General features: G+C 42.9%; 1 protein-coding gene across 1 annotated transcript in view; it reads right to left on the bottom strand.

Moving 5' to 3' along the window:
• Positions 1-1,252: 1,252 nt before the first annotated feature.
• Positions 1,253-18,324, bottom strand: part of SERPINA10 (serpin family A member 10) — a 28,418-nt gene continuing 11,346 nt past the window's right edge. The window contains exons 2-5 of the mRNA XM_006025484.3: positions 14,470-15,207; positions 10,535-10,808; positions 9,562-9,709; positions 1,253-1,733 (exon numbers count right to left, since the gene is read on the bottom strand). Of these exons, the coding sequence (XP_006025546.1) occupies positions 1,542-1,733; positions 9,562-9,709; positions 10,535-10,808; positions 14,470-15,175 (1,320 nt within the window). The 5' untranslated portion in view covers positions 15,176-15,207 and the 3' untranslated portion in view covers positions 1,253-1,541. The remainder of the gene's footprint in view (positions 1,734-9,561; positions 9,710-10,534; positions 10,809-14,469; positions 15,208-18,324) is intronic.

Genomic DNA, 18,324 nt, shown 5'->3' with positions numbered 1-18,324 from the left:
CTTTCTAGCTCACCTCTCAGTAATTTGAGTGATCTTGGAGAGGCCTCATATCCTGTTTGGCCAATTTTTTTAGTATCTGAACAAGAAGAGTTCTGCTTAGACTTGTAAACTGTGTGAGAATTCTATGAAGCAGCAGGAAGAAGCTACATGTGACTCCGTGCCCACTGGTACAACGTCATGTTCTATATGTAGATTGTATGTTGTTGTCATTTTGTGTATTTAGTCCACAATAAGATCCATATGTTGAAAAAGGTCTTTGCAAAGCAGTTTGAAATGATCTTTTCTGATTTCAGTCTTTAGTCTGTGAATGGAGTTATTTTCCCTTATATAGGTTTGTAGTTTTTAATTAAAGGCCCTCTACTAGATTTAGAGAACTCCTCAGATTTGATAGATCCTGATCATGTGCATCACCACGAGATCTAGATGATACTGATAATGTCATTCCAGGATGGTGATACAAAGTACGACCAAAAGAGTTGGCTTTTCTAGCTACAGAATGAGAGAGTTTTTTGGGGAACATTTTGGTTTTTTTAATAGAAAGTCCAGTTTTTAATATGCTTTTATTTGACATGAGAAACTGAGATGCATTTGATAAAGGTAAATAAAACCTTGAGCTAAAAACTCTTGTCTTACTTTCGCTATTTCCATTACAGTAATATGTAAACGAAATTCTCCAGAGCAGAACCTGTAAATCCCATTCTTAGGATTTGACTGTTCCCACTGAAGCAAATGGTAAAATCTCTGTTAAGATCAATGACAGTGAGGTCCCAATTTGTCTCCTTGTAGTCAAAAATATGATTAGTGAAGAAGATCAGGCTGCAGTGTTTGGATGCAAACTTCCTGGATGTTTTGATACATCTGAATTGAAGATTTTGATTCAAGTTTAACTCTAAATAGAGTTTTGCCATTAAAATGTTGAATTTGGGGAATTCAGGCTTGAGTTTCTGAAACTTTTAATAGTGGTTCTACAAGACGTTTTTGGGGGTTGAGAGCCTAGTTGTACTTGATGTGGATATTGACTTTAAAACAAGAATTTTTGTTTTCATTTTGATGTTTTCTATGGAAAATACTTCCCCCCCTTAATATGAATTGTGCAAAATGGCAGCTCTCTTGTTCAGTGGGGAATTAAATTTAAACAAACATCAGCATCTTTCAACTCAAATCATTTTATTGAGTTTGCATCAGTACAGAAATAGCTAGATTAGCTCACAGAATCATAAGATTCTAACTGATTATTTCAGTGTACCATCAGCAATTTCAAGTCTACTATTGAATGGCTGTTGGAAGATAGTTGGGAAATGTATTAAATAACATAGCTTTTGAACAGATCTCCGTCACAATTATTGATTCAATGAGGTAATCTGGGCACTCTGGCATTAACAAAATATACTTTAATAGGACCTGCTGCTGGTTCAAAATAGGAAGCTATTCTGATCTAATTTTCCATATTTAACATTAGTTCTGACGAATGCAAAGTAATAGTTTAAAGAAAACAAAAATAAAACTTGGTGCATGACATAGATAGAAACCATTGTCTTTATTCACAGTTCTGTAGGGTTAACCACCCTGCCCATGAAAATCAGTGTTTTAAAAGTTTCTTCAAATACCATGAAAAGGAATGGTCTGTTCACTCTAATAGTAGGTGGCACTGAGTATGCAGTCATTTCTGACCCACTAGCAGCTGCTGCTTCAGTTCCTCTCTCATCCACTTCAATTACTGCTCTTTGGATAACCTAAAATACAAATATAATGCTGTTAGTTTTCTCATTTTATAACATGGAGAATGTTTCTCAAATTGCCAAACATCTAATCTGTGGTGAACCTCAGTGCAGAGGAATCAACTGAGGTTCACAATGTGGCTCTGACATTGCAGAGTTGGTTTTTGGGTAGACCTTTTGTACTTACAAAGAGCATCATTGCCTTGAATATGAATCAGCACAGATACTCTACTTTGCTCATAATTTATTAGTGGTCAGATCAGATTCTAAGAAGCTTTTCTACATATATTTTGGAAAGTAGTTGGACAACTTCAGCATTTGTACTTTGGCAAAGATTTTTGTGGGTGATTATCTTTCGTTTGGGCTGACCAAATAATTGGGAGGGACACAGATGATCTTTTGTGTACCACTGCCCTTCCTAGGTCTGATTAAAAAATGCAGATACAGCAGAGGTAAACAAGATACAGAACAAAGACCTGTGCACAACTGCAATGTGAATAAAATCAGGGCATAAGAGAGATTATCAGGTGGCTAAAAGACAACGAGAAAGCAGTAATGTGAGGGTAGTTTGTAGCAAGACCATTTAAGATGGTCATTATCACCTGTCAGGCAGATTGATTTCAAGAACCACTGTGTCTTATCCCTGGTTCTTAGGCTGGGCATATTTCTCTCATGTTTCTCTCAAGGTCTTGTCTTTTCACGTGTAGGCTATAATTAATGAATCTTTTTATGCATTCAAGTGTGGGACAGTAAATGACATGAGTATGCGGGGAGGGGGTGTTGTAGCAGGTTGCTGGTGGGCATTTGGTGTGGCTCTTTCAAAGGTATGGCCTATTTCATCAGTTTTCAGTTTGGTGTAGATGGCACAACTATTTTCAAAGTCAGCATGGTGATGTCAGGTGTGCTGACTGTAGAGTATAGCTATTTTGGTATGTTTGGTACAATTGCAGGTTTTGTGGACTGTGTGGTGGTCCATGGCTTTTTTTTTTTTTTTTTTGCATATAGTTTTGTAGGGTGCCATCTTTGGTGTAGATCATGGTGTGTTAGTATAGATGTTGATGTTAGTATAGGAGCATTGCAGGGAGAATGATTGAGTGGTGGCAGCAACTGAACCAATGGTAAAAATCAGTAAGCCAGTCCACGTGTTCAGTTCCGATGATGAAAATGGCATCTATGTAAAGCAGGTGCAGTGCAGGGTTTGGTGGTGCAGTTTTCTAGAAATTCCTCCAGGTGGCTCATGAAGAGGTTGGCATATTGTGGAGCATCTTTGTGCCCATAGGTGTGCCCATGGTTTGGAGGAAGTGTTGGTTGTTGATAGTGAAGTTGTGGGTGAAGACGAAGTGGATGTATGTAATAGGTTGTGATTGCAACCGAGTGTAGTCTGTGTGGCATTTCAGGCAAGCAGTTATTATGACTTTAGGGTGTGCAATATTACTGTGTACCTGGTGATGTCCAGAATTGCAAAAACAGTCTTCTCGAGGAAGGGCTTGATGTTCTGGATCTTGCCGAGGAAGTCTGTTGTGTCTTGTAGAAAACTTGGCCTTTGAATGATAGGAGGTTTCAAGATTGGTTCCTATGAATCCTGATAGCTCTTCAGTGAGGGTACTATAGTTGGATATGATGGGTCTGCCAACATTTGTGAAACTTTGGAAGCATATAACATGTTTTTGGGGTGGGATAATGGGGGAGAAGTACAAACAGATTTTTTTTAAGCTGGCATGCAAAGAATTTGATAATGATTTCCAGTTCAACAGTGAATACTTGTGTGATGTCCTCCCCAAGTTCTTTATAGTAGTTGATGTGAGAGAGTTCTTTAGAGTCTCATTGATGTAGTCTTGATGGTTGGGGATGACAGTAGCTCCTCCTTTGTGTCCTGGTTTGTTTACTGTTTTGTTGTTGGATTTTAGGGACTGTGACTTTTCTCTTTGAAGGGGAGAGGTTATGGTGGTCCTGGCTTTTGTTGAGAATTTTGCTGTTAGCTTTCTTACTAGCTCAATTGATTTACTAGTGCAGTATGTGGCTCTATCTGCTCAGAGGTGTCCAGTTGGGTTTTTGTTGTTGTTTGTCTTGTGTTGTGGCAGGAAGGTAATCCTAAATTCTTTTGTCCTGGTTGTAGAAATATTTAGGCAAATTCTGTGGAAGAATTCTTCCAATTCTCCACATACCAGTACCTTGTCAGATTGTTTCTCTGGGCAGAAGTTCAGGCCTTTGAAGAGCATAGATAATTCAACCAAGTTAAAGGGATAGGAAGTTTTGTGTCAGGTTAATAATCGGTGTTCTGGATGGTGCTGTCTTGGTGCTCTCCCATGTTGCTGGTGGCCCTTTTCGGAATCAACTCTTACACTTTCTCTTATTTTGGATAGCTTTCATCAGACTTTTTGGTAGAAGGCTCAGGTATGTTGCCTAGTGATAAAGTATGTCTCCAGTTTTATATCTCTTAGTTTAGTAGTGTAAGTAAGTAGGTTCTGTTTAAGTTGATTTCTGTTAGCATAGATTAGGTGAAGGAGATTTTCCCTCTCATTTTTCTGAGGTACTCTTGTACAGTTGTGCTGGACTTGTGTGTATTAACTAAAGGATTAATTAAGTGATACAAGGAACATTAAGTCCTCTGGGGATGATGTTTCTTATACAAGCCTAAGATGATATCACTATGTAATCTTGCTTTTTTTTCTTTATTTTGTGGATTTGTAATATGACTTTTTTTGTAACGTGGCAAGATACTTGTTTCCGCCAAAAGTAAAGATTTGGACTTAAAGCTGCCCCTCCCCCCCGCCTGATTTCATGCCTAGCTCAAATTGGCCAGAATTTGCTTTACAATCTTCAGATACTCTTTACAAAAAGTTTGGAAATGTTTTCAGTTCCTGCTCCTGCTGGCTGTCATTTCTGGATGCCTATACACATGCTCAGGAGTGGGGAGGAGGAGGGAGGGAGTTTAATTAGAATGGTTTGTGGATATTCACTCCAATTAAGCTCCAATACCCGCCACACATTTAAAATGGCCATGGAATGCTTTATCTAAGCCTTATTAGATTAAATTTAAACAAAGTGCCCAAGTGGCCATTTAAAAATGTATGGGGGCTTAATACACATGATGGTGAGGTGATGCTGGAGCATTATAATTAGAATGCGAATCAGCATGTATATAGGCAGCCTCTGTATCTAAATGTACAGGGAAATGTTTAAGTATTCAGGCAGGGGCAGACCCAGAGGGGATGTAGCAGCATGGTTGCACACCCCTTGCTTATGCACTGCATTCATAATGAACTCTCTGAGCTCACTGGTCTGTCTGCAGAGCACCTGTTAGAGCTCTTAGTAGTTAAAATCTCCCATACTGGCACAACCCCCCCCCCCCCCCAGCGTGGCCCAGACCCTGATCAGTATGCCCTGATACTTACCATAGGAACAGAGACAGGTAGCAGCTGGAAAGAGACCCAATGCCGACACAAATGCAGGCTCAGCAGTTTTGCAGCTGCTTGAGCCTGTGTATCAGTGAGAGCTGGGCATGTGGCTCCTGAGCAGCATGGGCTGCTCAAAAGGTAGCTGGGGATCTAGCTGAGGTGGCGCCATGGAGCGAGGAGCAGAACATCAGCTGGAAGATGCCGGCTGCGGAGCTGGTAGGCTCCAGCTCTAGCCACCACGAGAAGGAGCCGGGTGCCTGCTAGGGGACCCAGACAGATGAGGCAGAGGGCAGCCTCGGGGGCCGACAGGGGCAAGGGAGCCCCAGTGAGAGGCAGCAGCCTCAAGGGACGCTGCCAGGAAGCAGAGGGGCTCTGACCAGAAGCTCAGACACCAGGGCTGGGGACAGCTGCTCAGGCCCACAGGCATCCCCAGACAGACCTACAGCAGGCAGAGCATAAGGAATCACAAGCCCCCCAGGAGGGGAAGTAGACGGTGCCAGCTGGAGGGACCAGAATAACAGGACCACAGGTCAGCTGGGCCCCAGGGAGGTGACGGCAGAAGAGCCGGCAAAGGCTGGACACAGGGCGGTTGCCTGTACACATGGCTATTAAGATAAAGGGGACAGACAAGTCTTCCCCAAGGAACTGAGGGCCCAGAGAAAGGGAATCTCGGGATCCCACCGGCAGAAGCCAGTCATTTTCAGTTGAGTTTCTTCAGTTACAGTTTGACCCCGAACGGGGCAGGTTTAGTTTCTCAGGAGCGGGGAAGCTAACTCAGAGACCAGGGACAGACCCCTAAATATTGACAACCAGGAAGACCCAACCCTATCAAGGCGGGCAGTGTGGGAAGACCTGCAGGGAGCAGAATCTACCCAGGCCAAGGATGTGGTAAGGGTGGGGTAAAGGGAGTTTTGGAGCCCCATGAAGACACCCATAGGGTCGAGACCCCTCCGGGTCCCCCGGCAGGGAGCTGCCTCCCCAACAATAACACCAAAGACGTGGCAGGCGAGAAAAGGGGCAGTGCCCAGACCATCTAGGGGGCACCGAAATAGTGTTTCACCCTGATGTCACGGGGGCAAGACGCCAATGAAGAGGTCCCCAAAGCCGTACAACACCTTTATTGAATTTTGCTGCTTTTTGTTCTAATATGGATTTCATAGATTGCATAGACATTAGGGCTGGAAGGGACCTCGGAAGATCATCGAGTTCAGCCCCCTGCCTGAGGGGCAGGAAGTCAGCTGAGGTCATAGGATCCCAGCAAGATAAGTATCCAAATTTCTCTTGAAGGTGTTCAGTGTAGGTGCTTGAACCAGCTCCGATGGCAGGCTATTCCAGACCTTGGGGGCTTGGACTGTAAAGAAATTCATCCTTATGTCCAGCCTGAAACGGTCTTGCAGTAGTTTATAGCTATTCCATCTCGTCATCCCTTGGGGTGCTCTGGTGAACAAACATTCCCCCAGATACTGGTGGTCACCCCTGATAAACTTATAGGTGGCCATCAGATCACCCCTGAGTCTGCGCTTTTCCAGGCTAAAGAGCCCCATAGCTCTAAGCCTGTCATCGTAAGGTCTGTTTTCCTGACCTTTGATCGTGCGCGTGGCTCTTCTCTGGACTCTCTCAAGCTTCTCTACATCCTTTTTGAATTGTGGGGTCCAAAACTGGATGCAGTACTCCAGCTGCGGCTTCACCAAGGCTGAGTACAAGGGAAGAATGGCATCCTGGGATTTGCTTGAGAAGCATCTATGGATGCAAGCCAGTGTTTTGCTCACTTTACTAGCTGCAGCATCGCATTGAAGGCTCATGGTCATCTTGTGGTCGATGATGACCCCCCAGTCTCTTTCTTCTGTAGTGCTAGCCAGCATAGCACTGCCGAGCCTATAATGATGCTGCAGGTTTTTCTCCCAAGGTGGAGAACCTTGCATTTTTCAGTGTTAAACACTATCAGGGTCTCATTCGCCCATTTGCTGAGCCTGTCCAGGTCAGCCTGGATCACCCACCTGTCTTCTGGTGTGGATGCTTTGCCCCAGAGTTTGGTGTCATTGGCGAACTTGGCCAGTCTGCTTCTGACTCCAATGTCCACATCATTAATAAAGATGTTGAACAGTATGGGTCCAAGGACAGAGCCTTGGGGGACCCCACTGGTCACAGGGCACCATGACAATTGACTTCCGTCAATTACCATACTCTGAGTCTGACCACGGAGCCCATTTCCCAGCCAGCGGATTGTGGTGGACCCAAGGCCACAGTTGGATGATGATTGATGGATTCTCCATAGTGGCCATTAGGATTCTTTTCCAGCATCAGGTCCATGTATCATATCCTTGATCTTAGCAGACAGCACACTTTCTATTTCAATGTGCACTGGTGACAGGTCTGTTGATTCTTCTTGAGGAGTCTGCAGTCGCACACATCTGCCTCTTCCTGCTGTTGGTGTGAATCACTAGCCCTCTGTCTTTTGTTTGTCGTGGTCCCTGCATATCATCCTTTTGTTCTCTCACAATTTTCAGACTCATCTTGGTTCCTCAATAGATTTCAGTCTCTCTCCATTGTCTCTTCCTTTTCTGAGCTTAGCAGCTCTTATCTTCTTCCTTGTCTTCTAACTCTACCAAACAGGCATGTTGAATAGCCTTGGGCAGACACCTATGAAGACCTTTAGAAGGTTACTACATACAAGACCTATAGTTCTGGTATGAAATACCTTTTGTAGTGTCTCATGGTGCTAACAGGTACTGGATTCTGGTTGTTCCCTGGCTAGGTAAACAATAAAGGTGCAAGAAATCCCTTCCTATTGCTGCCTCCTTAAAGATTTGGGTAACAGTAGCCAAAATAAGGCATTTTATTTCATTTTTATTCTCAGTGTCTGTGTAATCTAAGATATAGAAGCAGTCCTGGATGCAGGTACATGCATAAGTGCTCTGAAACACTAAACTTAGTGTCATGCTTCCTCTCTCTGACCTACTAAGTCCTGAATACTTCTCTCTACAGTGGCCCAGCATCAACACGAAAGGCAGAGGGTATCCTAACAGCAATCTAGTCCTGTATTATGGTGGGTAAGGTGTTTTTCTGTAGGGCTGTGCAAAGCTTCAGCTCTGATTTCAATTCTGCAGAGATTCAGCCCGATTCGGTGGCCAAATCTCCGAATCTGAATTGAATCGGAGGACCCTTTAATCTCTCCGACTTGAATTGGAGCCCTCTGAATCGATTAGGAGAGATTTGGAAAGATTCTGATATTCAAACATAGACACAGCTTTAAAAGTTTTTCTACATACCTGTAGGTAGCAGGCGGCTCACGAACACTACGATGCTGGGGCGCATGGAGTGTCCCACAGAAGCACGGGGGGCTCCCCAGTGTGCTTGGCAGGAGACCTGGAAGTGGACCAGAAACACTTCCAGTCCACTTCTGGGTCCGCAGGAGAGTGCGTGGTGGGTTCCCCCATGGCCCCCTGGCTCAAGAACTGGTGCCTCCTGGGTCTGGGGGAGACTCCTTGGGTCCTCCTGCAGCCAATCGCCAAGCCAGGGGGAGGTGCAGGAGGGCCTCCCAGTGCGCTTCCCGGCGGACCCGGAAGTGGACCGGAAGTACTTCCAGTCCACTTCCGGGTTCACTGCCAAGCACATGGAGGCCTTGCCCCGCACTCCTGTGGAACGTTCCATGTGCCCCAGCGTCACAGTGTTCATGAGCTGCGCTGGTACCTCGAGGTATGTAGAAAAAACATTTAAAGCTGTGTCTGTGTTGGAATCGCTGATTCTCCAAATCAGCATCAAATCTTCAGATTTGGATTTGGCCAAATTGAATTGGGGACAGTGATCCGAATCAATTAACAGAATCACTGTCCCTGATTCGGGCTGAATCTGAATCAAATAGGGCCTGCTTCGCACACCCCTACTCTTCTGGAAGGCAAGAGGTAATTTGAACCTCTCAGGCTAAGGAGGTCTCTCATTGCCTCAGGCACTGTTCTAACTATCTTATTATTATATAAAAGGCAGGCACCCCATTGGCACCCTCTGCATCTTAAAACTAATTAAAACCACTTATTTGTTGTGCTCAATCTTGTCAATGTGCATTAGGTGTTCTCTGAGTATGCCTAGCAGATTTGATCCCTCAGGTACCTTGTTTGTGGATTCTGGCTAAGCTTAGGCATGAACTAGACTCTGAACTGCCTCGATCTGAGGCATTTACAGAAGCAGAACTCTAGAAAATATTTAAGGTCAGGCAGGGAGGTACCATTTGACTATGATGAGAGTTAGCGGACAAGATTTTATAGATAAAAATATTGAACTTCAGTGCCTCAGTTCCACCTAGATCTTTTAACTAGATCTAGCTACATGTTTGTATAGTTAAGTAGCCTAATGGGGTCCTAATCTTGGCTGTGCATTTTAGAAATGTATAATACAAATTATAAGAAGCAACATAATGCCCATAAGGTAAAGGAACTTGTAAGACTTACCTGTGATACTCTGGCATACATTTGATCTGTGAGTTGACTCAGGTCTGCCTGGTTTGTGAAGAGATTTTTAATTCCTAGAGTTTGAAGGAGTTTATGCATTTGGTAGTTCTGGTCTAGTTTGAACTTCGGAAGGAAAAAATCTATTTTTCTGTAACAATAATTAACAAATGGTCATTAATTCTAGGAACATATGAATATGTAAGGAACACTTCAAATATTGCTGGAAATCCACTCTAGGGTTGCATTCAGCAACATGCTACAGAAAAGGTGAAAGTTGAAATTTATCTGTATTTAGGTAGGTTGAACCTACCTAATTTGTCAATGACATCAAGGCAAACTCCTTTCCTCATGAAAAATCTCAGGGCCATATTGGTTGGAACCTCTCCTTCACTGTATTTGTCAGTAACTGGACAATTCAAGCCGCATAGTAACTTGAATACAAGGTATGAATTAATTTAGAATGGCTGTAGAATAACAGTGTCATCTACTGAACTTCGTTTTAATATAAGAATAATGTTATAATTCAACCCATGTCATAATTCTGTATCTACACAGGTCTGTAGGGCTTAGACTGGAAGTCCATTCACAAGTAAACTCTTGGTTCACCATTCTACTTCAGGGGAAGTGCCAAATTTAAGTTGACATTCAGGACTGCGGAAGGCATGGACTTGGAGAGGCTGGATTGTAACTTGCCAGAAATGAGCATTTCTTAGTGGAGGACAGGAGATGAGTCAGAGCCTTAAATTAATCTTTCAAACCATTCTCACTCATAGATTAATGAATGTTTTCATTTCAGGGACTGGTTTGCTGTAAAGGACTCATCCTTTGTGAACATACAATTAATTCCACACAGAAACTAATTCATTAGTGGGTGGTAAGGAACCAGATAATTTTTGCTTTACCTTGTTTTTTCCCCACAGTAAATATAAAGGAAATGACAATGAACAAGATGTCAAATTGTGCAAAACTATACCTGGTCTTCATGTTTCTGAGCCACAACTCCACAAGCTCTGCTGTTAAGTGGTCTTCAAGTGAAACATAATCTCCCTCCTTTTCTGGCACAGCAATCAGCAGGTGTACTCTTCCTTTGTAGGGAAGTTTTACCACAGTGCATCTTAAGTTCTCATCGAAAGTTGAGGCAACTTTGTCTGATTTGAACATCATGGGTACCTGCACACTTCTATATTTATCTATGTGGAAAAACTCTGGTTCTGTGAGCCTAGCGTTAAATGGGTGAATCCATTTGCCTGAGGAGACAAAAAAAGAAAATAATTATTTACACTTAAAATTGCTTATGGTAACAATTCAGAGATTCTTAAAAAGTTTTTTTTATATGTGTTGCTACGTCATCCCATAGGATCATGGGCCTTATGTGTTTGGAATGGATGGGTGACAACTTTTTAGCAAGTCTACTTTTAAACTCTTTATAGCAAAGGGCACTGATGCCCAATTTGAACTGATTCACTCCCTGAAGAAAGAGGGAAAAATAAGCAAATATTTGTCCTTTTTTTAAGTGTGGTCAGTAACCCACACTTTTTCAAAATGAATGAATATCCCTTTACCTGTATTTAAATCCTGTCATCTCACATCCTTTGTTGAACTGTTACTTGATTCTTCCATCTTCATTGGAAGACAACTCTACCTATTCAGCACTCTTTAAAAGTTAAACCTCCATAAATTCTTATGCATGGATCATTGACAAGGGCTACCTTGTGAAGTGCTGTGATGTGGACTGTGACATCATTTTTATCAATTATACCAAGCACTACATTTCATTTCTAATCTAGACAGAATCATCCTCTCTGGGATCTGCATGAAATCTGGTTCAGTTGAATTCAATTAAGGTAAGATGTCATGGAAGTCTGATGATAGAGAAAGTATTCGGAGAAATTAGGAAAAGTAATGAACATTTCACTCAAGGAGAAATGCTGCACCTAGGGAGGAAAAATGTCCAGCACACCTACAGCCTAGGGAATGACCTGCTGGGTGGCACAGTAGTGGAAAGGGATCTTGGAGTCCTAGTGGACTCCAAGATGAACATGAGTCGGCAGTGTGACGAAGCCATCAGAAAAGCCAATGGCACTTTATCGTGCATCAGCAGATGCATGACGAATAGATCCAAGGAGGTGATACTTCCCCTCTATCGGGCGCTGGTCAGACCGCAGTTGGAGTACTGCGTGCAATTCTGGGCGCCGCACTTCAAGAGGGATGTGGATAACCTGGAGAGGGTCCAGAGAAGGGCCACTCGTATGGTTAAGGGCCTGCAGACCAAGCCCTACGAGGAGAGACTAGAGAACCTGGACCTTTTCAGCCCCCACAAGAGAAGGTTGAGAGGCGACCTTGTGGCTGCCTATAAGTTCATCACAGGGGCACAGAAGGGAATTGGTGAGTTTTTATTCACCAAGGCGCCCCCGGGGGTTACGAGAAATAATGGCCACAAGCTAGCAGAGAGCAGATTTAGACTGGACATTAGGAAGAACTCCTTCACAGTTAGTGGCCAAGGTCTGGAACGGGCTCCCAAGGGAGGTGGTGCTCTCCCCTACCCTGGGGGTCTTCAAGAGGAGGTTAGATGAGTATCTAGCTGGGGTCATCTAGACCCAGCACTCTTTCCTGCCTATGCAGGGGGTCGGACACGATGATCCTGCCTATGCAGGGGGTTGGACTCGATGATCTATTGAGGTCCCTTCCGACCCTAACGTCTATGAATCTATAATGAAGGCATATGTTGATGCTTATTTCCTATAGAGGTTGCCAGTGTCTGTGTCCAAATTGGGTTTGTCTCTGTTCCTGGCTTTGGAGTTAGCAATGGTGGCCAAAGATGTTTTCTTTCAATTCTTGCTTGATATCTTCTCAAAATCCAGAGGTTGCCATGATTATCTATGTTGTCAAATCAAGACTTGGCTGTCACATTCCTAAATTAGATTACCTGTAACTACTTGGAAGTGCTAGCTACTGTAAACAATGCTTTGACTTGCAGATTGTCAGGGGTCTTTGATAGGGCCCAGTTTGCAGGGCCCCTGTTGCGCTGCCCCTGAGTCTGGAGTTGACCCACACTGCATATGGTGCACATTGGACTGGCCCTGTACACAGGCCCTGGATGCATGCCACACAGGTTGCCCCCTCCATCACAGCCAGTCCAGGACCTGCAATGCATGCAGCACCTTCTTCAGCCAGTTTCGTGTGGGTGCTGCATCCAGCACTGGTCCCAGACTGGCCACAGCAATGGCCACATGTGGAGCAATCCTGGACCAGTTGGAGTAGGTGCCACATGCTCTGCATCTGGCTTGCAGGGAGGGAGAGTCCGTGGGTCCAGCCAGACCCAAGGGGCTGGCTCTGCATGATTCATCCAATGCAAAAGGCCAAATGACTTTGACACCTCTGGATTATGTGTTATTCTCTGCCTTGTGTAGTTCATACAATATTAATTTACTGTGCTATTTTCTATCTACTGAAGCCTAAATTGTCTGAGATACAGTTTATAGATTTTATATCTGATAAGCAGTTCTCTTTGGGCGCTTGTCCTCAACATGCCAGAAAGTGGAAATCTTTGAACTGCTGCCTTGGAGTTTTCTGCCCTGCAGTTTGTTTCTTTCTCTCTTACTTTGGATCTCTTATTCTTTTTTCAGGAGATGATTTCCAGGAAAGAGAGAATTCTCTGCCTTCTGCTTTCCTGTGGAATTGTGTATGGTTTAAGCCTTTGAAGCCACTTTTTCAATCCCATAATCCTGAGATCTCTAAATACAGGATTGGACATCAGGCACACATAAGAAGAGCTTTGAGATTACTCCTGGCTGTAAGTGTCTTCAGGGGACTGGTAAAACATAAATGGAGCTTCCTTTGCCTGATGTATACCATCAGAAAGAGCACCTAAATCAGGGGAAGCTGCAGGGTTCAGAATTCAGTCCCAGTTGGCCTCTGTTGGATTAGTGACACTAAAGAAAACAGATGGGTTTTTATCCTGGACCAATTTAATCTGGGCGGTAAGATCCAGCATTGGTTGTTATGTAAAAAGACGGCCCGTTCTCTGGAGTGGAGAAAAGAAATCTTTGCAGAGACAGCCTCTCCCTAGTTTCCAGTCTGGAGCTGGTTTGTGGCTTGCATATATCTCCCCTCAGACCAGGAGCCTCTCTGCACTGTGCTCATTGACTGCAGTACTCTCATCAAGCACAGGAAATTCAGGATTCTAGTAACTTCTTTCTCTCATACTCTGAAAAGGGTGAGCAATATTTCTGATTAGCAATGGTTCTTTTCACTATGCTGTCTTTGGCAACTGTATTGTGTCCTGGCCAAAGCGCTGTCTGAGAGATTAATTGGTTTCTTAGCCCATGGTAAGTACATGCCCATGTCATAGCCATCATTACAATGGGTATTAAATGAAGGTGCTGGTAAGAAGACTATGGATTCAGTGGAGACTGAACAACATATTCAAGCCTTAGAAGTGGACCCTTCAGAAAAGGGTTGAAACACATTAACATCATGCTGAAAACTTTTCATTACCTCTGTGCTGCAGCTGTTTTGTGGATAGAGGTCTACAGTGTTCAAGGATCTTGGCACTACTGTTAAAAATCATTTACTGGAGGACAGGAAGAGGAAATAGAGTATAGAGATGGGGAAAATATTGCATTTTTTGAAAATCCTTTTCCTGAAAGTCAAATTAAAACACTTGTATTTGAATTATCATATCAGTTGCAATGTGTATCTGATATATATACTCACCCAGTTTGCAGCCAACTCAGTATCACTGACAAGTTTATCTGATATGTCTAAGATCTCAGTTACAAATATAGAGTAGCGATACAAATCTCAGTGGAATGTCTTAGTAGTTACACTAATGTAACTGAGATTAAAGTCAGACCTCTGGTCTTCATAAATGGTGATTTTATAGATTAAAATAAAATCTATATTTACCTTTAAAAAATACGTAATCCACTAGAACCAGTTTAGCATGTGTGTCAAAATCCTCAAAAAGCTCTTGGATTTTTCCTTTGGTCATTTTGTTAACATTCTGGTTTATGACCTCCTTTGCCTGTGTGGAGTTGTTAAAATCCACACTCCGGAATTCCATGTCAAAGTACTCCTTGGATAAATTGAGGAAAGATTCATTGAGACAGAAGTCCTTTTGGATAAAGGCAAAACTACCTTGCTGAAGAATAAACTCTTCATTTGCTGTGATGTTCTCCTTCAGTTGTTTAAACAAAGCTGGCAAGTGATAAGGATTCTCTTTGTCCTTCAAAAGGTGGAGGTTTAGACCTTGAACTATCTGGTTGTTTGTTTCCCCTTTGGTTCCAAGCATAAAGGCAGCCATGAGAAATGACAGAGAGAGAGGGGAGAAAAGAACATTGTTATCATGTTGCATGGCTATTTTTCTGTAGAGATTGAATCCAAAATTTGTGCTCTTTTCAGTGACATTGTAAACAGTGGATTCTAAAGGGACTTGCACTTCAAATGGCTTTGGGATATTTTTATGGTGAAAGTGTTCCTCAGAAATGCTGAAAGTCTGTTTCTTTGACAAGAAATGTTCTTTGTTCTTCTCTGGCATTCTGGTCTTGACAGAAGATGTGTTCATTCCCAAGCACATTTCCCATAAGAGAAGAAGACAAATTCCTGTTTTCATGTTGGAGTCCAGCTGTGAGTTGCTTTCTAGGACTGAAAGTGAAAAGGAGAAAGATTAGATTCTTACATTTAAAAAAAATTAAAAGTACTTTGTATCTAGAGGGGTAGGGTTGGAGAACAGTGGCAGAGAAGTGAAGGCATCTCCATTGCTAATCCAGAGAGATGAGTTTGAGCCCTGCTCCAGATTTGTGCCAGAGATGGCCCACAGTTGACCCAGTTATGAGTTATTTGGGTTGGAGAGTCAAAGGCAGCTAGATGTGTTCCCAGCCACATTATTCCATTATGTGCCTCTGGCTACAGAAACAGCATTATTGTAATCATGCTGGCTCTATGGACTGCTGGGCTCATTATATCCTTTAACAAATGTTCAACAGAGAGAGGTCAAATAGTTTCAGGCTCGTTCAATCATGTAACTCGCATCTACATACCCCTCATATACATCCCAAAAATGTGAAGCCTGAATGGTCAGTACCAAAATCAAATCAATGGAGGAAAGAATTTTCCATTCTTAAAAAAATGAATGCAAGAGATATCCAGATTTTGTCCATGGATCCACTTATTGTGCTACCTAAAGTTCATTATAAAGGTGCCTGACTTTCCATGTTTTAGGGTTGTTGGTTATAGCCATTTTGTGTAGCTGTGATCTCTTTTATTAGACTAAGTAAATAGTTGGAAAGATTGTTCTTTGCAACGATTTAGTTGGTCTAATAAAAGATACCACATCTACCCAAAGAACCTTTCCATGCTGCATTTAAAATGTGCTACACTTAACACAAAGGGCCCAAGTTTTCAAATGAGATGCTCAAATTTGAGGTCCAGGGTCTGATTTTCAGATGTGCTTTGCACACTCAGTTTTACCTGAAGTGGGTGAGCACTGCCAAGACGAATACAAATCTAGAAAAAGGAATAGAGAAATGACTTTTGATAACCGTGGGGTTGTTTGTACATTATGTATAAAGCATATATATAAAAATTGCTACTAGTCAAAATATTATTGTGAAATTTTAGTCCCATTGCGGAGAAATTCTGAGAATAAAGGCAAAGCAGAATAATCCCCCCTTCAGTTTTCCAGTCAGCTCTTCAAGCTAGTGAAAACAGCCTTGTTTTATTGACAGAGTAACAATAGTAAAAGTGAGAATATGATGGTAATGACTGTTCAAGAATGGGCTGTCTTGCATCTAGTTGTAGGGTAGCAGTGGGGCATGGATCCATGAATGAAAAACCAGGAGCAAAGTGGCAAGGGTAAGGGCCACTTCTGTTATAGGGTTGTGTCATCTGTTTCTCCCTTTTTGAAAATCAGGACAGCTTGACTTTCCATGGATTAACCTGTTCGTGTGTTCATCTCTAGAGATCTTATTACAGTGGTGTTTATACATACCTGGTATTTTGCTAAGAAAGTACAGCCTTTCCAGCTAGGAGTACAGGCTGATGCTGAAAAATGGTTTACCATTTCACACTCACTGTTTGATTCATTATGTCAGTATCATCCTTTCACTAGCTGTGTTCACACATGGAAAAATTCAGGGAAGGTAGAAGTAGGGAGAAAAAAATGACACTCGGTTTTAATTATGCTTATAGTACTACCTCCTTCCTTGTTTACCACTCATACACAATGTTATGCTTTTATATTGGTGGGCAGCAGGGTTTTGGCAAGAGAAAGGTAACTTGATGTGTGTGTTTTCTAATATTGGAGTAGACTCTGATCTTTAGACACATTTCACTGTTAGCAGCAGTGCTGTCTTTGCAGGAACAAGAAGTTTGTAATGCTTTTTGTGGAAGCAGTAGATTAACTCACTCCTACAAACATGAAGGAGGGTACAGTTGTATGTGGGGTAACAGATGGAGACTGTCTTTGAAAATCCTGCTGTGCAGAGAGTGGAAGAGACAGTAATTAAAAGTTTACCTTTATTTCTGTTTGTGTCTACTGAGCCTTGGTGGTGGTGGTTGGTGGGGCGGGGGAATACAATGCTACTGTAATATAGTGTCTGCAGCTGTTCATTCCATTTCACTCTTTATCCTTCTGAACTGGACTGTGTATTCTTCCAGATGGATCCCTATTCAGTCTCTACTGTGGTCTCCTGATCTTTCATACTTTGCTGATATAATGATATGTTTATTGTAAGACCCTGCAAATGCTGAGACAGGTTTATTAATGGTATCAACTGACTGAAAATATTCCTTTTGTTTCAGTATTAAGTGAACAGAGTGCAAGACCATTGTATTACATTTAGAAAAAATATATTCTTTCACAAACTGATTTCTAAGCACATTTGTGCAGAAGTTTCCTCGGTTCATTACAGCCTTGGAATAATAAGGTTACATTTTTCAAAAGGCCGCATCCAAATTTATTCTTTGTAACAAGTGGGCTGACCCAGCGCTGCTCCACAAGTTGGCCCACCCACTTGTCTAGGGCAGTCTGCCCACCTGCGTCTCCTGCCATGCCTTTGATGTAATTTAAGTTGTTCCCAGGCGGGAGGGTGCCCATTTGATCGCACTGATGCTAATGACAGAATACACGGATCCAAATCTCGAGGATAGCTCTGTCAGGCCTTCAGTCAGCACAGATGTAGTTAGGGATCTTCTGGAAGGGCTAGACATTTTTAAATCTGCAGGTTCAGATGCCCTCCACCCAAGGGTGTTGAGGGAGCTGGCAGGGGTCATCGCGGAGCCCTTGGCCCGGCTGTATGAGCATTCATGTTCATCTGGCCAGGTGCTGGGGGATAGGAAACTGGCTAACGTGGTCCCAATTTTCAAGAAAGGGAGGAAGGAGGACCCAAGTAACTATAGGCCTGTAAGCCTCACCTCAGTGCTCGGGAAGATCGTGGAGAGAATCATCAAGGAGCATATCTGTGGGGGGCCTGCAGGGGAGATCATGCTCAGGGACAATTAACATGGGTTCATGAAAAGCAGGTCCTGCCAGACCAACCTGATTGCCTTTTTATGACCAAGTAACTAAATCCTTGGATGATGGTGTCGCTGTGAACATAGTCTTTCTAGACTTTAAGAAGGCCTTTGACACTGTCTCTTACCCCATCCTCATCAATAAATTAAGCGACTGTGGCATTGATGCCTGCACAGTTGGATGGGTAAAAAATTGGCTGATGCGGCGCACCCAGAAAGTAGTGGTGGACGGGTTGTACTCAACCTGGC

This window comes from Alligator sinensis, unplaced genomic scaffold, assembly GCF_000455745.1.
Source record: "Alligator sinensis unplaced genomic scaffold, ASM45574v1 scaffold47_2, whole genome shotgun sequence".
Classification (NCBI taxonomy): Eukaryota; Metazoa; Chordata; order Crocodylia; family Alligatoridae; genus Alligator; species Alligator sinensis.
Note: the sequence above shows the minus strand (reverse complement) of the source record. Positions and strands in the feature narration are given on the sequence as shown.